Genomic DNA, 21,287 nt, shown 5'->3' on the forward strand with positions numbered 1-21,287 from the left:
GACAGAGCGAGACTCCGTTTCAAAGTCATTATCATTGCAGGAAAACTTTACATTTGTGTAGTTCTTTACAATTTCCAACATATTTTCACACAACCTTTAAACCTCACAGATTTTGAGACAAGGTCTCGCTCTGTCGCCCAGGCTGGAGTGCAGTGGCGTAATCATGGCTCCCTGCAGCCTCGTCCTCCTGGGCCTCAGCCTCCAGGGTAATTGGGACTACAAGGCTCGCGCCACCACGCCCTTTTAATTTAAAAACAAATTTTGTAGCGATAGGGGGTCCCGCTTTGTTGCTCAGGCTGGAACTCCTGTTCCTGGGTTCAAGCGATCCTCGCCCCGCCCCCTCAACCCCTGCCCCCCGCCCCTCCCGCTGGCCTCCCCAAGTGTTGGGATTGCAGGCTGCGCCACCGCACCTGATTGAAAATATAAGGCTGGGAGCATAGCAAGTATTACTATCCTTATTTTCCAGCTAAGGCACCGCTCAGGGAGCCTAAGTGCCTTGTCAAACCAAATAATCAATAATTTTAAAAAAACACACACACAAAAACTAGTAGTTAATAAAATCTTCCTACCTGCCCTGGGCAGATACGAGGGTTTAGACTTAGGATATTCTAGGATGAGGGCAGATCAAATGGACTAGTGGGGCAGTGGTACGGCCTGGTGGAGCATAATTGTTGAGAGTCTGAGGATCACAGTGGACCTGGTTCCGGAGAATCAGGATCCAGGCAGAACAAGAAACACACATCAGGGAACCAGGACGAACCTGGAGCACAGCTGGTAACCACAGTCAAAAGCAAGGTGGTAATACCTAAAATCCAATTAATAATGACACTCTGGTACTCCCATTCTAAAGTGGAGGTGAGCATAGAACACTAGCGCACACACAACAAATCAGTACCTACGTCAGACTGTCGCATAACCATCAAAGTACAACTAATGTGTATACCCTCTTAAGGACGTAATTTACTGTAAATTAGCATTCCTTAATCATCTGTAAACCACCCACTTCGGATTTTGTATGTGGTACGTTTCTAAATACGAATTCCATTTCCTGAATTGCTGGTTCAGCTTTTCAGCCACAAAATAATGTCTTTCTTCTCTTTTAATAATTCTGTCATTTTGTGTGTTCTTTTCTTTCTATAATGCTTCTTCTTTCAATTGCAGTTCAGTAAAATACTCATTTGCATTTACTAAGAGTTTACGTGGCCTGAAACAAAAAAGAAACAAATTAGGTGGTCGTCTTGGTTTCCTGGAGGGTCCAGAGGGGCGGTTCCTTGATCTTCGAGTCCAACGGGCAGGCTCGTCGGTCTGGGCGGAACCACCCCCACCACACATCCTCCGGGAAGGCGCCAATGAAAACACCTTGGACCCGGAGCAAGGTTTGGGAAAATCAGCTGAGATTCGGGGCCGCCCAGTGGGCATTTCCAAGGTTGTGCAGCCCAGAGGGCTCCATCGGAATTTCTCTGAGGCGTTGGAGTAAACTGACCCTTGGCAACACCTGGCTTCCCTCCAACGTCCTAGGTCGTCGAGCCCCGCCCTCACCCTGGGAGAGCTCCGTAATTTAACACCGGTTCAGTTTTGCCAGTTTTACCACTATTTGAAGAGGGGGACTCGGCTTCCCTCTGGGTCTAGCCCAGATACAGGGTTTGCGCCGGGCAGAAACCACGCCCCAGCTAGCCAGGCCAGGGGTGATGGGTGACAGGCGGTACCTTCAGGGCCCCAGTGGGTGACCGCAGCCGGGAACTACAGGCTTTCTCGCCCCAGCGCCCCCTGGCGGGCTCACCAGCAGGTCGAAGGGGTCCGGACGGTGCCGAGCACCCAGAGCCTCAGCCTTCAGCCAATCCCCATCCCCCGCGGCCTAGGGACGTGAATCGCCCAGGGTCCCTGGACAGAAGTGACCTTGATCTTGCCACCCACTATCCCAGTTTCTCAGAGGCATTCAACACTGTTACCACCAAACCATTCCCAAAAGAAACACTAAGCATGTAAGTGGGACAAAAAAATTATTTAAAAATAATTTTTAAATAGAACAGCTTAGAGATAGAAACTAAATTATTTCCAATTCCTACTGTGCCCCAAACAAGGTTCACAAAAGGGCTGTCCTCCCAGAATTTCCTGAATACTATACTTTCAGCATTAAATTCCATGATAAAGTTGGAAATTCATTCACCATTTGTAATATATTGATTCATTTAATAAAACTGCATGGGCCATGTCTTTTGCATTTCTGTATCCCAGTATTAAGTACAGTGCCTACCACAGGCCAGGTTCTCAATACTTGAATAAACAACACAAAAATAGCCAGGACCAGCAAGTTTTGGGTGGGCTTCATAGAATCTCTGCACTTGCTGGAATCACCATGAAATCCATGGTCTTCAGTTTTGCATATTCAGCAACATAGTTTTATTGAGTTATCCTCAGGTGAGCAGTGAGGCCCTTGGGGGCTGATTCATGGTAGGGTGGCTTCGTAATGTGTCACCTTGGCTAGGCTATTTTTTCCAGAGCTCTCTTCCAGTAAGATGGGCCACAAGAGACATTCTGCCTGGTAACTGAAGGGCAGAAGTGAAGCAGCAGCATATTGTTTTTACACTTGGAAGGTTGGTGCTGTGTCACCAAGTGCTGTTGCAGTTCACACTTGCTGTCATGTATCTGCTGGCTCACCTCGGTGTGGGCAGCAGTCAGGCCTTTAGCCAGGCCTGCAGCTGCTCCACCTTCCCCAGGATCATCCTTGAGCTTCTCTAATTCCTGGGCCAGATGCATATTTAACTCTGTGAGGAAGGACACCAGCTTCTTCTGCAGGACACCCACGTCATCGAAGCTGGAGGTGGTGAGAGACTGACATGGGTTCTAGGCCATCCTCGTCGGTTCCAGCTCGTGCTTGTTGGCTCCACTGTGTCCTCGGTCTCCCACATTTTACATCCATCTTCCCTTCCCGAGTGCCTGCCCTGCAGACTTCAAGCTCCAGCATTAGATGCAAGGACAACAGCCTTAGAGACTGTTTAACAAGCTCCCACAATGGCATGCAGTCAGAGCCTTATAATAAATCCCTTAAAATACATATATACATAATCTTTATCTTAGTGGTTCTGCTCTTCTGATTGTACTCTAATACATACGGTAGGCAGAAGCTTAACTCATGAATCTAAATGCCAGTCAAAATAAATTTCATATAGACCATTGTCAAAATTACCAGAATACTGGGGTTGGTTGGTTGTTTCCTGGGGAAACAAAGCAGTATCAGTCTATCCAGCCTTGACTAAGGCTGAACTAGTTAGGATGGAATAAAGGAAGGGGGAAGGGAAGGTGGCAGAGGTTGGATTGTATGAGTTAGAACTGGGAAATGGCTAATCCACATCTGAATTACCTAAAGCTGCAAGGCTGGGACTATGGCAAGGCAAGGGAGGCACATAGGATATAAAGTGTAAGGAGGCACTCACTCAGTCCTGGCCATGTAAAGCTGGCTAATGAATTACAGGTCAAATCTTTTTGGCACTTTATAAATGAAGAATTGGAGAGAATGAGGTAGGGCTGAGCCAAGACTGGCCCTTGGGCAGGACTCAAAGCTGGGATTCAGCCTCCTAGAAGACATTCAGGCTGAGGGCAGGAGCCAAGCACAAAGGTCATCAGAGAGCAGGAGATGCACGTTGTCAGGAAAGATGAACCAGGCTGGCAGCTTTAGTTATAAAGACTGCTCTGGCTGAAGAGGGGGAGTCAGGGTAACAAGCAAAATGGAGAGCAGCCAGTAGGGAGAGATACCCTATAGGGTTTGAGGAATCCTCTGCAGCACCTGGGGCCTGCAGGAAACCCAGTTTCTGTATGAACAGATGCTCTGACAAGGTGACTCCAGCTACATCAAGCCGTGGCACTCCCTAAACCATGCTAGAGGCAGGAATGTAAGGGATTTATTACAGTACTTATAGTAATCTGCTGTGTTTTCAAGGTCACTGAAAACTCCTGTTAGTGCATACAGGATTATAGGTTACAATTTAGTGGCTTAAAGAACAAGGGCTTTACAAGCTGGGTTTGATTCTAGGCTCTACTAACACCAGCTGTTTGACATTGGACAAATTAATGAGTCTCAGTCTTCCCATCCACAAAAATGGGCAAAATCAATGTCTTCCCAAAAAGACTGTTTAGAGGATTAAATAAATTGGGTCCATAGGAGGAACACACCAAATAGTGGTTCCTTTCATTTATTCAATTACATTTTCACTTGCCGTCTCCCTGAGGAAGTGTGCAGACACACAGCCAGGTCTCATGTTTAGGTTGTTTTGTGGTGGGTTTACTTATATTACCTTTCCCCAGCCCAGCTCCCCCACCGTTAAAATCCAACTTCTTATCATACTCAGGCTCTTGGGGAGGAGAAGATGCACCAACATTCTACTCTTTCTCTTCCTTTCCCGCTTACTTCTAGCAGCTCAAAGTACTGTTAGGCCTGCTCCTCTGTTTGATGGTAGATTTTTCCTTCTAGGGTTGATTCACACACAAGCCCTGGCAACCAATCTAGGGTCCAGCCCCTAGTAGATCAGTGTTGTCTCTCATAAAGCCAGTCTGCAAATATCACCTTGAATCCTACAGTCTGTAGAAGCCTCCAGTCTACTGCTTTCTAGCTCCAGGTTTTTTAAGGTCTTTGGACCTAGAGAAGAGGGAGCAGGTCTGTATGTTGAATGAGGTTTGCTATGTGCGAAATGGAGCATTACAAAACCATTTCCTACTATTCTGTGTCCTCCATCCAGTTCCCCTTTATTGTTTTTGTATCTTCTAAAAACCTGAAGGTAGGTATCCTGTGTCTCCAGAAGGGTAAGTTTTGCAGGGCTCATTGTCCTCAATGCTGTGCACCCAGAAGGAACTCAATCAGTACTTCTGAAATTGGCCAAGTATATAGATGGAAGGGTTTCCAGCCTCATGGGCTGGTTTGTAGGAGGAAAAGAATCCACGTGCTTAGGCCAATAGTTTATATTGCTAGTGTCTGGGGTTCTATGCAGGGTCTGTCAATCTTCTGCAGGAGGAAGCATTTCCCTATCCTCCCACCATCCTAGTCCTTACAGGCATCTACCCTTTGTCTTATGCCAGGCCTACAGGGACAGTTCTGCACGGCAGCTGAAGTTAATAACTTCAATAGGCTCAGGAAAGACTCAAGAGATTCGGCCCAAGCCCTTCTACAGAGGCTGCTCCAGGAGTACAGGGCAACCAGAGATCACACAACTATGTGTGAACCCAGCTCACAAAGCCAACTCAGAACCCAGATCTCCTGCCCATCCCACTGCCCTGGCAAGCCCGGCACCATTTCTCTGATACACACTGCTCAATGTCAGGCAACAGCCCACCCAGAGGTCTCCCAGAGGCTCCAAAGGCCTTTAAGACCCTAAATGGTTATTCTCTAAATAAGAATTTATATATTAAAGTTGACCCCTATAGAAATTTTTTAGGAAAACAGGGACCAGACTCCCTATCTTTTTCTTTTAAATCTCATCATGCAGTGTCAAGTCTTCCTCCTACCCTCAAAGGAGAGTCCTAACCTGGAATGCTATTGGGCTGGATCTCAGGAGAAATCTCTAGGGTCCTACACACACACCCCTCACTGATTGTGATCAGCATAGTGGGTGTGGGCCTTTACCTCCCACCACACCATGCTAAACTGCCAGCTATACTTTCAAAACTCAGGGCCCACATCTGGCAAATACCCACTCCTTCCCCACCCCTCACTGTGTGGGGCACACCTTGGCAACCAGACTGCTGTGTCTCGGAAGCGGGTTCCACCCAGGCTGAAAATCTCCGTGATCTAGAAAAGAATTAACACCATAGGTCAATGTGGTTGGTGGGGCTAAGGCAGGGTCAGGGCAGGATGGGACATCCCCAGCACTGACCACGGGTGTGCCAGCCCCTCCTGCCTCCTCCTCTGGGGCCAATTTGGAGGCAGAGTCATCCTTGTTCTCCTCCTTGTCCTCCTCAGGGTCAGGTGGCTCTTGCTTCACAGATGGCAGGCCTTGGTCTACTGCCTGGGAGAAGTGGGAAACAGGCAGCTATTAGAAGGGCAGAGTTAGCCTGAGGAAAGTCTCTATCAGTCAACCCCTCACTGTGCCAACAAATCCTATTTCCATCACATTTCAACACAGTAATATCATTTCTCTGCTTTTAAACCTTTCTGATTCCTCACTGACCTCTGTTTTTCTGTTAGCTGGGCAGCAAAGCGGGCAAAGCTAGTTGCCTGTAGGGGGTAGGGTGTCTGTTAGACAGGCGGGGTAATTCTGCAGAAAGGTCGCAATCAGCACATCTATTGCTCTGCTCAAAAGAACCATCATGGCTCAGCAGCACTCTGCTTACAGACCACCCTGCTACAGCACCAACAGAACATCCATCACTGCCCCCACCTTGCTAGGGCAGCCAGGCACCAATACGGGAGAAGTCAGGACAGCTGTGCCTGGTGTCCACTCGTCCTGGGTATCCGCCTTCTCTTGCTTCACCTGGGGTAAGGCCACAACCCAACTCAGGCCAGAGCACTGGGCCTCCTGCGTGAGGGAGGATTGCAGCAGACTTGGTCTCAGGTTCCTGTCATGAGGCTAGGTGGGGCTGGGAAGGGAAGGACAGGGTGGGGCCCTCACCTGCAACCGGGCTTCCGTGGAAGCTGCAACAGGGCCCGGCACCTGCACAGGACTGCTTGCGCCCTCCCGTAAAAACACAAGGTCAGTGCCAGGCGGAGGCAGCACAAAGCCACCACCTGCTTCCTGCTTCGATGAAGCCCGGGTATGGTCTTGTCGGGCTGTGCGTGTATCCAAGGTGGGCTTCAAGGTAGGGCCAAGATGGTGCCGTTGGGCAGAGCTGGGCCTCTTTCGACGACGGTAAGGTGGGGGCGATCCTGCCCCATCCTCAGACTCTGACCAGACACTGGGCAGCAGCCGCTTCTATGAGGAAAGATGGGGTGCTATGGCTACCTGGTGTCCTGACCAATCACAACCACCCTGCCCGGCTCCACATGCCTGCTAATCTCCCATCAGTCCCAGCACGAAATCTGCTAAATATGAGCCCTTCATCATTGAGCCTGCTAGTCTCCTATTAGCAATACAAATGCCACCTAGACTCATTAAACCAAGCGCAATGTCTGTTAATCCTCAACCAAAGCTACTGCCCCACCCACCCACCTACCATGCCTGCCCACCACTCCCAGGCACTGGGGCGCCTGGCCCAATCTATCCCGGCCACCTGACCCTTCCTGCCCCACCCACCATGGCAAACTGCAGGCACTGGCGCCAACGACACTTCTGGCGCTTCTGGTTGCTGCCCCCGAATTTGGGCTTGTCGCAGCAGAAGTCGCAGCGGCCACAGTCCATCCGCCGTAGGCAGGCTGCACAGGCCCCGCACTTGCGGTTCTGCCGGCGGTTCGTGTAGGGCTGCTGGGGTGGGGGGAATGGGTGGTGCTGTCACTAGGACTAGGAGAGGCCATCCTTAACGCCTATTCCAGTACTGGTCCTGGTGCTCCTCTAGCCCCATCAGAGGGAGCTACTTGCATACTAGTCTCAGCCTCCTAACTCCCTACTGGTCACTCCTCAGCATTCACTAGTTCAATACTGGCCACTATCACTGAGCCAGCTGGCCTTTGATATCATTAGGACTGTGGCTGCTCCACTACAGTATCCACTGCTGTATTTCCTAGGCCCCCACTAGCTACCAAGAAAATGTCTCTGACCCCCATTTCCAGCAGCATTTTGATAACTCTCTATTAGCTCCCATCCTTGTGCCTACTCTGTCTGCTCATCCTATGTGAACCCCAGTCACTGTGCTAGCTGCTCTTCTGTTGGTCCCATCAGTGTGTCTGCTAGTCCTACATCAGCCACCAGAGTGTTGGTACATGTAACATTAGGTATGTCATTCTACCTGCTGACCCCATATTAGTCCTCCATTATCTACCCATCCCATCCTAGGACCCATTACTGTGCCCTGCTGTTCCCCAATAGGCTCATTCCAGCATCTGTTTCTCTGAAGTTAACCAAGCATCCTGAGAGTCTAGGCTTATCCAGGTAGGGTGGGGCCACTCACTAGCTCGTCCTCGTCTACACAGTAATAGATGAACTCGGCAGGTGGCGAGGGGGCCAGGGCTCTGGGGTGCTGTAGAGGCAAATGGGGTGGGGGTCAGGGCAGGTACTGGGTAAGGTCAGGGTTGTGCCTTCCCGCCACCCACTGGGGCCTCACCGGCTCTGTGGGCTCGGGGGGCTGTGACGGTGGAGGTGGAGGCAGTGGCTGGGCACTGGGACGCCGCCTGGCAGCCATCTTGGAGTCACAGCCTCCCCTGCGGCGGCCATGTTTACCCTGGGAAAGACCAGAAAGGGTGGTTTCAGCTTGGTGGTACCAAGCAGACACAGGACCTCCCCACTCCCTAAGTGCAGAAAGCATGCATGGGACAGGCAGACACAGGGTGGGGTAAGGCACTCACAGTGGGGGGAGCCACAGTCAGGGGAGTGCGTCGCTGACATCTCTGATGACGGCGACGCAGGCGGTGAGCAAGATGCTGGCAGACAGGGGCAGATAGGTGGGGCCAGAAAGGTGAGCATGGGGTTAGGTAGAAAAGAAAGACATGAGGTAGGCAAGGCCAGGTTGGGAGGAAGCAGAGGCAGCAACAATTTTACCAGCAGAATGAGCTCTGTTCCCGCCAGCCTGACTCACCCGTAGGCAACGTCGCTGGACACATTTCCACTGGCGCCTGAGACCAGGGCGGGGAGGGCGAAGGCAGATGCGGCAACGGCCACAGTCCTCTTGGGTCTGACAGCCCCGGCAGACTCCACACCCTCGGCTCTGTTGGGGCGGGTGGGAGCGGAGGCATGAAGCATGGGGCCAAGCCCATGAGGGCCAGGGGCCGAGGTGAGCCTTGGGCTCTTTCCACTTGCCCGACTCACCCTTTCCACAATCCGGAGGCAGCGTCTCCGCTCACACTTGCAGAACAGCCCCGATGCCACATCATGGGGCAGCTGCAGGAGGCAGGTGGAGCAGGCCCCACAGTCTTCTGTTACCTGGCAGGCTGCACACTCCCCACAGCCCACACGCTGCCAGGAATGGTTGGGACGAGATCACGGGCCTGCTCCAGAAGCACTGGTCCTCCCATGTCTATTGACCCTATATCAGCTCCTGGCATTATTCTAGTCCCCCATTAATCTCATCACTATATCGGAGAATGTCTGGTTAACCACCATCACTGAGGACATTAGTATGTCTACTGGTCCCCTGTTAACTTCATCACTGTGTCTACTGGTGCAGTAATGGTAATGGGAATTAATTATCCCATTAATTCCCATTACTATGTCTGCTGACCTACAGACAGCATAAACAAAATGACTCTTCATCCTGTGGACCATCATTGTCCCTTCAGATCCTCTACCAGCTCCATCACATCCTGCTCCCACTGTAGAGCTGTGATGAGGAAGCAGGTTGTGCTTACCTTAAACATTCTTTGTTCCCGGTTGAAGGCAATTCTCTGTGCTGTGGGGAGGAAGAAGGAAGAAGAAAAGTGGAAAGTAAGCAACAGACATCTGACTTCATTCCCTGCCTGTGCCCTGACTTCCACTATTCAACCTCTTCCCATGCCTGCTATCTCCAATATCCAACCTCCAACTTCCAACCATGCCAGCAGCCTCTGTCCTGGCATCCACATTCAACCCCTGGCCTAGCATGACATTGAACCTGCTCCAGCTCCTATCTCCCGATGCCCCATCCTCTGGCCGTCACTCACCTCGGCAGTCTTTGCACAATGTTTTGAGCCGCTGTCTTTGGGTGCCATCCCCTGAGAAGCTGATTCCACAGTTCTCACAGCATCTGGGATGGGAAAGACAGGTGTGGGGCTCCAAGAGCACCCCCAATCACCACCCTCACCCATCTGGCTCACCTTAGACCAACACTCACCCAGGAGCAGGGAATGAAGCTGGGACTGTGACAGTGTCAGCCTTGGTCTCATCCTTTGGGGCCTCTTTCCTGACCTCACCACTCTGGGGTCCAACCTGACGTTTCCTGACCTCGCCACCCTGGGGTCCAGCCTGATGTTTTCGAGTCTTGGATGGTCTGGAAGGCTTCTTTTGCTTCTTGCTGGTGACAGCCACGGAATGGGCCTGGAGAATAAGGGGAGGAGCAATGTGGATCAGTGGGTGGGTGTTGGGTGGCACAGCCACCCCTACATAGGCATCTCACGTTGTGAAGTACCTTGGGGGCTGGATAACACAAGATGCCTTGTTTGAAGTCGAAGAGGGAGAGATCACACGCAGGGCCCAGGTATCGAGTCAGCTCAACTTTGCTTCGGATCCTGTCTCCTGTGGGGCTAGGGATGGGCCATGATGGGTTAGCACCTAGGTGGAGCCAATGCCATTTCACCTACACAACCTTCTGACAGGGCTGGTAGGATACAGGAGACAGACTGGAATTGGCCTGTGAACCCTGCCCAGGCCCACCTCAACTAATCTTGAAAGCAAAAAAATTAAATAGCAAGACATATACAAATGCCACAAACAATATAAATGTAAACAGATAAACATATTCATGACATATAATACTAGTAATATTTAAACTATTTCACATAAACAAAAATAAATACAAGTAGAAACACAAATATATTAAATAACACATAAACATGTTAGCATTATGTATCAAGTACATAATCAAGTAAAGAAAACACAAATATGTTTTTAAAACATATAAACAAATGCAACCACAAACAAATTAAAATATAAGTAATTGATTTTGGGACCCATGGGTTTCTTGCATTTCTGTATGCCCTGCAAGAAAGGCGCTGATTGTCCTTTTTTTATAAACTATCTTTCCAAGGATGTCTGTAAAGCAAACAACCTTGAAAAATAAGAGATAGGGTCTCCTTCCATAGCAAAGGAAAAGCATATTTACTGTCCTAATATTATAAAAAACTTGATTCCCTAAGCTCAGGGTTCTTTTCCTATAATACTAATACAACCCTACATGACTAATTCATGTCATGCTGTAGAAACTGTAATTTAGAAAGTTGGCACAAAAATAGTAATACAGTAATCTCCCTTCTCCTGCAGGGGATACATCCCAAGTTCCCCAGTGGATGCCTGAAACCATAGACAGTACCAAACCCTAATGCAATATGTACTATGTTTTTTCTATCTGATAACTGAGATGGTTACTAAGAGAGTAACAGTCAGATTGTGTATACAGCATGGCTATGGATTTGGATATGGATATGGATATGGATAAAGAGATGATTCGCATCCTGGCCAGGACTGAGCGGGATGGTGTGAGATTTCATCACACTACTCAAAATGGCATGCAACTCAAAACTAATGAATCGTTTATTTCTAAAATTTTCCATTTAATATTTTTGGATGGTGGTTGACTGTAGGTAACTAAAGCTATAGAAAATGAAACTGCAGATAAGGGGGTACTACTGGATTCTGGATTCTGCAACTGTTGTAATAAACTGTCTTTCATCTGTGGCCCAGGAGTCTTATCTCTCCTACCAGCATCCACAAAATTCTGACAAATTCACTATTATCTTGTCCTAAGAATGAAATCTCAGATCATTTACAGTTCTTGACAACTGTACTTTTAAATTTTGAAAGTTTTATACAAGTACATAAATATATGAATAAATTATAACTAAATATAAACAAAAAGTAATTTGTAATTTGATATTTACGTGGAAAAATGGCAACTTAGATTTAAAAAATCAGAAAGAATATAGAAACTTAATATTTAATGTATCCTAAACACATGTAAATACTTATAAACATCTATGCTGACTCTCATTATTTATGGTAGTTATATTCTACAAAGTTGCTGTGAACATTGAATACGAAACCATTGCTCCTACAGGAAATACAGGGTTAGGTTCCTGAGAGCATTTGGTCCATTTTTGTTAACTAAGAATATATAACTTTTGTCTTTTGTGTGTTTCTGTTTAAAGACACATTATTTAATATCTATTTTTTACAACTGATTTTTGCATGGTCTTTTAATGATTCCAACCAGGAGCTTTGGATGCCTATGTGTTCTGTAGGTTTGTTTGCCAATATTCTTGTTTAATAAACCCGTCTTGGCATTGAAAACCACTCTTCTACATAACCCTCTTCCTGTATAACACTTAACAGTATTTTTAAAATTCTGCGGAAGACTCCTGATCAGAAGGACCTGTATTGGATCCAAGTTTAACATTTTTCATGCCATGTCACCTTTTGAAATGCGCAAGTCAGCCAGCACTACCTGATATAACTTTAATATTTTCCTAACCCAGGGTAACGTGAGTTTGGCTTTCCTCACCAATGCTGTCCACGATGCATTATTGATCATCATTTCATGAATCCACCAATGTAACTGTTTTCTCATCTTTTTCACAGCTTCAAGACTATGAATGCTTTCTGTACTTTCTGAAGCAGCCTCATAGACAGATTGGCAAATTTCCTTCTTTTTCTGGTTGTACCATATTTTTTGATGTGTAACATTGAACTTGCAGCCAACAGCATTGTAACTCATGTACGAAAAAGGTTTATCTACTTGTATTTTTTCCATAAGAAACGACAGCCTTCTCACACTCAGGACACCAAACAGCACCTCAGCACTATGGTTGGGGACCATTTTAAAAAACAAAATCACCAACAAAAAGTACAAAAATTGGAAAAATGTGACACTAAACACACCATGAAAAGAACACTTGTTTACAGTATTAAAGCTGAAACATGTCCAGGCACAGTGGCTCACGCCTGTAAAATCCCAGCACTTTGAGAGGCAGAGGCAGGCAGGTCACCAGAGGTCAGGAGTTCAAGACCAGCTTGACCAACATGGAGAAACCCCATCTCTACTAAAAACAGAAAAAATTAGCCTGGCATGGTGGCGCATGCCTGTAATCCTAGCTACTCAGGAGGCTGAGGCAGGAGCATCCGTTGAGCCCAGGAGGCAGAGGTTGCAGTGAGCTGAGATAGCGCCATTGCACTCCAGCCTGGGCAACAAGAGCGAAACTCTGTCCTAAAATAATAATTAAAAAAACTGAAACAAAAAGAGCTCCTTCAGCCTCAGCTAGAAACACAGGCAATGAGTGACAGCTTTTCACTGCTCTGTGCATGTCCTTGAATAATCACAAATGCACTGAGTTGTGACTTTTAAATTACAAATAAATTTTAAGTAGGTGAAATTGCAAACATAAAATCCGCCAATAATAACAATGAACTGTATATGCATAATTAAAACTGTATATGCATAAATTTAACCACACTATTTGATTTTGCCCTAATCAGGTTTTACCCTACTCCTGACTCTGCCCACAACCCACCCAGTACCTCTGGTAATAGGTGTCTGAGCGTCCGCAGGTGGCCCCTGACTTGCGAAAGACTTCACGGCGCTTCCAGCCAGGGCCCAGGGCTGGGCAGTCCAGCCAGTCCTCAGCCATGGAGGCCACCGGAAGCAGCAGTAGCCTGAAAGGGGGTGGAGGGGATGAGGGAAATTGAGGCTCTAGTAAGGGACAAAACTGTGCCTCAGGCCACACAAATCACTGGTATCCATTAGTGCTTGCCCAAGACCTAGGATCTGCCATCCCATTCTTTCCTATTCTGGGCCTAAGAGATTCTCATTCCTCAACCCAAGGGGCCCCATTTCTTATTCTCAGTGTCCTAATTCCCTATTCCTCTCTATCCTTGGACTGACATCCCATCATTTCTCCTCACTGCCAGTCCACAAACTTTCCATCCTTTTCCCTTATTCCTCCCTGTCATTGACCTAAGTGCCTCTATTCCTCTATTTTATCACCCCAAGACCCCTATACTCCCCATCCTCAAGCCCCAAAAGGCCCCATTTCTCTTGCTCTCACTACTTGACTTCAGTAGTCTTTCATTCCCCCTTCCTTGACCCAGGAGTTCCTAATTTCCCTCCTTCAGTATTTTAACCATTCCATTCCTTCTTTGTCTGATGTCCTCTTATCCTGCTATCTTGGTGTTACAACCTCGACTTCCTCTGCGAGAGACACAACTGCTCCAACCCATGGCCTGAACAGCTCCTCATCTTTTCCATTCCTCACACTGGAAGCCTCCCATGCCTCCCCTTCCTCAGCCCAAGAGCTCCCCACTTATTTTTCTTTTCCTTCGATGTTCTGACCCACGATTTCTCCCCAGTGTCAGCCCCCAAACCTTCCTGTTTCTCTCCTCTACAGCCAAAAAGTTCCCCACTTTTCCCCTTCACTGTTCTCATCCTCCGTTCCTCTTTCATCATCTTGAGAGACCCTAATTTCTCCCCTCAGCATTCCGAACCCTCCCCCATTCTCTGTTCTTGTCCCAGGATCACGCCATCCCTAACTGTCAGCGTCCTGATCTCCTACTGCTCCTCGTCCTCTATATGGGGCCCCCATCCCACCCTCTCAGCATTCCAGCGCTTCCATTTCTCCTGTCATCAGCCTGAGGGCCCCTCATTTCTCCGTCAGAGTTCTGAACCCCTATTTCTCTCTCAACTTCAGATGCCCTGATGTCTCCCTTCAGCATTCTGAACTCCACCATTCCACCCCGTCCTCACCCCAGGATCTCGACACTCCTACCTGTCACAATTCTGAGCTCCATTCCTTCCCGTCCTCAGCCTAAATCCCCCCCATTTCTCCTCGTCAGTATTCCGACGCCGCCATTCCTCCCCCTCATCGGCCTGAGGGCCCTCCATTCCACCCCGTCAGCGTTCTGAGCCTCAATTCCTCCCCATCCTCCTGAGCGCTCTCCACGTCCAGCCCCAAGGCTGTCTCACCAGTCTGGCACCAGACCGGTATCTTCCGCAGCTCTAGGCCCGTGGACCCAAGGCGAGGGTCCCTCCTGCGCCTTCCGCCTCGCCCTCCTCCCCTTCTTCCTCCTCTGCGGCCGCCTCCTCTGCTGCGGTAGCTGTCGCCTCCGCCGCTGTTCGTTGTTCCCGGAAGCGGAAGCCCGCTGCCTACCTCTCGGGCTCCGCCTCTGGCGATGCACCTGCGCGCTAATGCCTCGACGGCGCGTGCCCTTAGTAGGGAGGCTCCTGCGCCTGCGGACTAGCGCTCGGCAGCGGTGCACGCGCACCCTGCCAGGAACGAGTTGCATCTGCGTGCTGACATTTAACGGCAGCTCGCGCCCAATCGAAGGACCAGGAGCCGCGGCGCCCCTCGCTTCCTCTCTGGCGTGCGCATGCGCTCTCCAGTCTAACCCGAGGGGAAGTGGTCGGGGAGGGCTTGCGCCTGCGCCCTGCGTTTCCTCCGGCGGTCTCCAAAGCGGATGCGGACGGCGGCAGGAAAGCTGGTTCACGCCTGCGCGCTCCTTGGCCCAGCCGGCACTGTACTCTCCCACCTCTCGCTGGGGTTGAGCCTGTGCCTCCAGGTCTCTCCGAACATCAACCCCAGGGCTGTCGTGTCCCGCTCTCTCCTCCCCGCTGAACCGCTGCAGGGGCACGCAGGCCGGGGAAGGGGGCGGTGCCGCTGCACCGCAGGTAAACTGAGGCACGCTGGAGGGCGCGCCCCTGCGGATCGTCAACATGAGGCTTGTGGGGAAAGAGCGGGGCCTGGCGTCCACAGCGGACGACAGCTCTGGGTGGGAGACAGGAGCACGCGCGGGCGGTGTCACCACACTGAATGCGCGTTGCGTAGACCCTATGCCCGTGGGAGGCTGGGAATGTGGGTCCCTGGGCTCTTTCCGGGTGCAGGCGCCCCCATCTTATCCAGGAGTTTGGAACAGTTGCAACCGCAGCAATGTGAAGACAGCTTCCTTAGTTTCTTCAAAATTTTATTAACAAAACCCAGGGAGGGGAGGCAAGAATGAGTGGACTCCGCAGCCCCACCAGGCACTGAACATGGAGACAGGGAAAAACCCTCTGATAAAGGCAGACGGGCGGTCAACCGGTGGATGGGCACAGGGAGAACCAGAGAAACTGATGAGTGGAGGAACGGACACGGGCACCAGGCGGCTCCCCCATCTGGAATGCAGGGTGTGAGGGGTCCAGGCCAGGAGGCTCAGCGGTCGGCACTGGAGCGCAGGTCGGTAGTGAGGGGGTCGTGCTGGATCGTCTGGTGCAGCATCAGGGCCAGCAATCCCGCGCGGTTCGTCATGGCTGTGCGCACATTGCGCTCCTGCTCAAACAGCTCGTCCAGCTTGTACCACTGCCAAGGGAGCGGCAGGAGTCCTGAGCAGGCACTCCTGAAGTCCCGACTGCCCTCGGCCACATCCGGCATGGACACCTACCACATGCAGCACCGAAACCACACGGAAACCTACCACACGCACGCGCTCCAAGTCCACTTCTGCACGCCGCAGCTTCTCCCAGCAGTAATGGCGATTGCACTGGCGCTTGGGCAGGCGGCAGAAGTCACCTGTGAGCTCAAAGACATCACGTACAAGGGGGCACCCGCATACCTCATCGGCTGGCACCTGCAGGGGAGCCGGGGCGGGGATGAACAGCGGTGATAAGGGAGAATAGGAATGGGGGTTCAAGGAGGGAGAAGGGAAAGAATGGAGGGTTCAGGGGATGGTGAGGAGGCATGAAAAAGGGGAGGAATGGAGAGTGAAGCAGCAGGGAAGGTGAGAGGAAAAAGTGAAGGAAAGGTTAAGGTGAAGAAGGAAGGGATGAATGTGGGACAGTGAGGCAGGGAAAAGGGGCAAAATAGGGGGAGCTGAGGGAAAACCTTACTTTGGGGTCCCGTGAGTGCTCGGGGCACAGCACCTGGAGCCGCTTACAGTATGTTTTACTCTGAGGATTATAGACATCACAGAAGAGTCGTGTAGCCCTGGAGGTTTGGAGTAGAGAGAGGGTAGTGGAGGGAGGGAAGAGAGGCCCACCTGTCCTTGCTGGTGCCCATATCCTGCCCCAGCGCCACACGCATCCCAGTTCTGACCCCCGCCTTAACCCCCCACCTGTCACTCCACATGGCACCTTCACTTACCCTTCAATGCGTGTGGGGTACATGGACCCAAAGGACGTCTGGCTCTCATACTGGAGGGATGAGCACAAATGGAGGGAACTGTGGATGTGCACTGCATGCCCTCCCAAGACACCACCCAGACAACAAATCTGTCCCCCACTGGCCCGCTGATGTCCCCACATGGTCCGCCCCCTCAGTCTGACACACCAACCTTGGCATAGCAGCGCTCCATGTGGCGCAAGGCAACACGTGGGTTGATGGGGTGCCCACAGGAAACACAGAAGATCTGCAGGTCTGTGTCATCACTGTCACCCTCATTGCTCTGCATGGGGTGGAAGAAACAGTAAGGATGGGCAGGACAAAGTACTGGGCCCTGCCCCACTGCTCCCCTGCCTCACCTCCTCATCCTCGCGCACAGCCTGCTGCTTGGCACGCAGAATGATGGCCTCAAGCTCATGGAATCGGCGTTCCATTTCCTGAAGGCGAGTGCGGGCACTCTGCTGCTCTCGGCGAATGCGTTCGAGCAGCTTCTTGCCATGCTCTTCAGCAATGCAAGGACTCTGCTGCCACTGCTGGATGCGCTGGGGGAGGATCTCGTAGATGCGGCTACAGGAAAGGTGGCAAGCAACAGAACGAGTGAGGTGATCAGTAAGTGAGGATGGCAAAATAGATGCATGACTAAATGGCAAATGGAGAAGTAAATAGGTGACTAGTAGAATGGTGGATGGATGGACACATGGGCAGATGGGTGGGTAGGTGGTTGGGTTGAGTGGGTAGTGGCTGTTTGGTGACTGAATGGTGGATAGTTGATTGACTGGTAGACAACAGAAGGCTGTGGTCAGGCCCTACCATGTACTTCCTAACTCCCTTGAACCCCTCCCCCAGGAATGACTCACTTGGCTGCCAGCTTCATGCCACAGTCATCTGAGCAATACTTGGAGCTGGGCTGGGCGGGGCGCACACAGCCGGGCCCCAGACACTGAGGCAGCGACGCAGGGTCCTTGGCATCGTTCCTCTCTGGGTGTTTCCATTTATCCTTGTGTTTCTGCTTCTGCCGATGCCGCTTGTACCGCTCCTCCTTCTGTGGAGCAAGACAGGTCAGGTCAGGGTGGAGTCAGTCAGCCCCAGACCTGTCTCCTGCTCCATTCCAGCCCTTTCTGGCTCTTGCCCCATTCAGCCTCTGAGCACTGCCTCTCCCTCAACCCCACCCTCTGCCTTTCCACATCCATTTTACCCACTCCATCACCTTCTTCTCAGACTTCTTCTCCCGACGCTTCACATGCTTCACTTTCACTGCCCTCTTCCGCAGCGCGGGGTCCAGGAACGGGGACTCTTCTGTGTCGCTCATCCAGGGCTGCAAGCAGGGCATGCACTGACCCACCTGCCCCTCTCATGACAACCCCACCATCTACTCATGTCCCAAATCTACCCTCTGTCTCATTAGGGATACTCTCTGCTTCTGTCACCTCCACCCTTCCACCAGGGGATGTTCCTGTCTGCTCACCAGGCCGTGGTCATCAAAGGCCCCTGCACAGAAGTCCTGATACAGGTCAGGATCCAGAGGTAGGTCCTCATCTGAGAGTGGCTCAGGTGTGGCTGTAGCCTCAGGAGGCTCCTTGACTGCTGATGACGCCACTGCCCCCTCATCTTCACGCATGCGCCCTAACTTCTGTGACGGTTGTGGCTGCTGCTGGGTGGGCAGTGGCCGGCGGGGCCTTGGCAGGGACTCTGAGGGCGTCACTGGCGAGAGCTGCAGGGCAGAATCTCAGGACTGGCCCTGACCGCCCTGCCCGCATGCCCCGCCCTGCCCTGGGGGGCTGGACTCACCGAGGAAGGGAAGTACTTGTACGATTCCTGTGCCGGCAGGAGGAAGGCCCAGGTCAGCCCCAGGTGGATGGAGTGTGGCCTTGCCCTAGCCCCACCCACCTGGCCTGGCCTTGCCTCCCCAGACATAGCTCCCCGCTACCCCTATTACCAGGATATGCTCAGCCCTGCCTGATCCTCACTGACATGCATGACCACCTGGAAACACCTGGCCCCACTCTGTCCACCCAGGGTTAGTGGGGTTTCTGCCAGCCCAGCATACCTGGTCATGCCCCATTCATCTGGACATGACAGGCCCAATCCCACCTAGCCCATGCCTAGACTTAACTAACCCTGCATGGACCCACCAGCTCTCCCACACCTGACCCTGCCCAGCTCTGTCCACGCTCACCCGGGCCCGCAGCTGGCACTGGCGCAGCCGGCACTTCTGCCGAATCTTGTTGGGGCCTCCAAACTTTTTCATGTCCCGACAGAAGTCACAGTGACCACAGTCCTCAGTGCGCCGACATGCCTCGCACTCACCACACATGCGGGCCGATCGTTTGATCTGCTGCTGCTGATGATGATGCTGGAGGAAGGGGCCCAGAACAGAAATCATGGACCCAGGAGGGGCCGACATGGAACCACTTTACACATCCACTCACTTTATACAGCCACTCACCTGGCTGGGTGTGGCCACCAAGGGCTGCGGAGAGGATTTGTGGGGTGAAGCAGAGCCCCGAGCAAGCATGGCCCCAACCCCTGTCCCTGACCCTGCCCGGCGCTGCAGGTCGGGATCCGGGACAGGCCTCTTGCGCCCTCCACCCTCATCCCGGGGCTCACTGCCGTCCCGCTCATTGCCATCCCGCTCCCGTGACTTCTTGTGCCGATAGCGAATCTCTAGCTTGGGGTCCTTCTCTGTGGGGCAGAGAGTAGGGCTAAGGTAAGCACTGGAGGGCGTGAATGGTCCCAAAACCTCTTTATTCCCCTTCTCTCCCTTACTGTCCTACTTACCTACTCTGCACCTCTGTACACGACAGAGCTGCCCCTTCCCGTGGGATCTTCTATTACCACTCACAATGCAGCCCCCATTCCAGCTCACCACAGACATGTGTTACTACTCCCCATTATCCCCCACTGTGGCTCTCCCTCCTCCCCTGAAGCCCCACCTGCCTTCCTTGTCCATGCATGACCCTCACCTCGGCACTCCCGACAGTACCACTCCCGGATGGCCTTGGCCATCTTCTCAGTGATCCGGATGCAGTCCCCATGGAACCACTCATTGCAATTGTCACACCCGCTGCAGAGGATGGGACAGGTGGTGAATATGTAAGGGGCACAGCCGATCGGCCTTACTACCCCACCCTGCCAGTGTCAGCCCCGCCCACCTCTCCCGGGCTCACATCATGAAGCAGTTGATGTCTGGTTTGCGGCAGATGCAGTAAATGGGCGCATTCTCCCCATTCTCCGACTTGCTGTCCTCCCCGGCATCTGGAGGCTCTGGGTCTGAACCATCACCCTCCTGCGGGACACCCCCATTACGGCTCCTTAAACAGCCCCCACCGTGGCGGCTCATCCCCGCGTTACAGCTCCACCACGGTCAGCACGGATCCCCACCCTGCCTGCAGATTTCCCATGGGAGCCCCCAAAAAGCCTCTCCACCACAGTCCCTACTGACTCCCATTACTCGGCTTCATACTTCCCATCACGCACCCACCGGCACCCCCTCCTTGTCTACACTCACTGGCGGGTCATCGAGACCCAACATCGTGGCGCCTCACAGACCCCGCCTAACTCACTCCTTGAACTTCCCATCACGGTTCTCCACTCATCCCTCCCTGTTTACCTCACAGACCCTCCCGGCACCCGCACCCCCAGTCTCAGCTGTCTACGGATACTCGGCCGCGGACTCTTCCTCATCACGGCTCACCACAGACCGCCCAAAGCGATTCCTCACAACCTCCTTATCCCTCTGCCCAAAGAACCCCCGATCGTGGTTTCCCACGGAACTGCGGGGTACCCGGAGTCCCCACTAAACTTCTATTACGGATCCCCACCGTGGCTCACCATAGAACTCCCAGATGGTTCATCATTCTGCCCATAGACTCCCGCCGTTCTGTCCACAGACTCCGATTACCGCTCACCACAGACCCCCGAGTCGGCCGACAGACCCCAAGGTTGCCAACCCCACCGACCTCCGCCGCCGAATCCCTCGCTGGACGCGGTACTTACCATATCTCCGCTCCCGGCGCACTCCTTCACGACCCCCGCTGCGACCCGCGAACCTACACAGACCCCCTCAGCAGCGTCCCAGGCGGTTGCAAAGGCGCCCACAACTACTTCCGCTTCTGGTCACGCCTCCCAGGCAGCGTACTCCTATTGCGCAGGCCCCGTGCGCCGTCTCCGCCACCAACCATTAGGCGCCGCCATCTTGATTACGTATCCGTATGGTGGCCGGATCCATACGATCGGCGGGAACATGGCTGCGCTCACATCGTGGCTTTCGCAAGGGGGCCGCCACCTTGTCAGTAGAGTCCGTACGGTGGCTGCTGGTACTGTCTCGACGTACAGGCAACATGGCTGCATCTACTGCGTGACTTCCTCACAGATGCCGTCATGTTGGAATCTGATTCCG

The 21,287-nt window shown here is 52.0% G+C and overlaps 2 protein-coding genes across 45 annotated transcripts; both read right to left on the minus strand.

The window, feature by feature from the left end:
• Positions 1-892: 892 nt before the first annotated feature.
• MBD1 (methyl-CpG binding domain protein 1) lies at positions 893-15,127 on the minus strand. 42 transcript variants are annotated; one of them, XR_004263083.1, is made up of 18 exons: positions 14,722-15,127; positions 13,281-13,415; positions 10,180-10,294; positions 9,886-10,088; positions 9,716-9,798; positions 9,425-9,465; positions 8,886-9,032; positions 8,656-8,784; positions 8,426-8,500; positions 8,185-8,301; positions 8,032-8,100; positions 7,221-7,388; positions 6,600-6,899; positions 6,369-6,506; positions 5,865-5,996; positions 5,718-5,779; positions 2,659-2,942; positions 932-1,204 (listed from the first exon to the last, which is right to left on the minus strand). XR_004263083.1 is itself a non-coding variant. In XM_032259450.1 (18 exons), the coding sequence occupies exons 1-17, from the start codon at positions 15,039-15,041 to the stop codon at positions 4,594-4,596; spliced, it is 2,274 nt and encodes a 757-aa protein (XP_032115341.1). In that variant the 5' UTR covers positions 15,042-15,127; the 3' UTR covers positions 2,855-2,942; positions 4,562-4,593. The 42 variants fall into 42 exon arrangements, 40 of the variants coding, with proteins under 40 accessions (XP_032115335.1, XP_032115333.1, XP_032115327.1 ...); XR_004263082.1 differs by having other exon boundaries at positions 2,659-2,949; XM_032259450.1 differs by lacking the exon at positions 932-1,204 and adding an exon at positions 4,562-4,633 and having other exon boundaries at positions 2,855-2,942.
• Positions 15,128-15,699: 572 nt separating this feature from the next.
• CXXC1 (CXXC finger protein 1) lies at positions 15,700-21,082 on the minus strand. 3 transcript variants are annotated; one of them, XM_032259481.1, is made up of 15 exons: positions 20,885-21,082; positions 20,056-20,174; positions 19,852-19,952; positions 19,335-19,570; positions 19,065-19,241; positions 18,677-18,703; positions 18,354-18,599; positions 18,096-18,203; positions 17,746-17,930; positions 17,248-17,455; positions 17,061-17,171; positions 16,871-16,920; positions 16,618-16,714; positions 16,206-16,358; positions 15,700-16,090 (listed from the first exon to the last, which is right to left on the minus strand). In XM_032259481.1, the coding sequence occupies exons 1-15, from the start codon at positions 20,885-20,887 to the stop codon at positions 15,944-15,946; spliced, it is 1,968 nt and encodes a 655-aa protein (XP_032115372.1). In that variant the 5' UTR covers positions 20,888-21,082; the 3' UTR covers positions 15,700-15,943. The 3 variants fall into 3 exon arrangements, with proteins under 3 accessions (XP_032115372.1, XP_032115371.1, XP_032115373.1); XM_032259480.1 differs by having other exon boundaries at positions 18,084-18,203; positions 20,885-21,014; XM_032259482.1 differs by lacking the exon at positions 17,061-17,171 and having other exon boundaries at positions 18,084-18,203; positions 19,065-19,244; positions 20,885-21,002.
• Positions 21,083-21,287: the final 205 nt, after the last annotated feature.

This window comes from Sapajus apella, unplaced genomic scaffold, assembly GCF_009761245.1.
Source record: "Sapajus apella isolate SASKATOON/1434 unplaced genomic scaffold, GSC_monkey_1.0 scaffold109, whole genome shotgun sequence".
Classification (NCBI taxonomy): domain Eukaryota; kingdom Metazoa; phylum Chordata; class Mammalia; order Primates; family Cebidae; genus Sapajus; species Sapajus apella.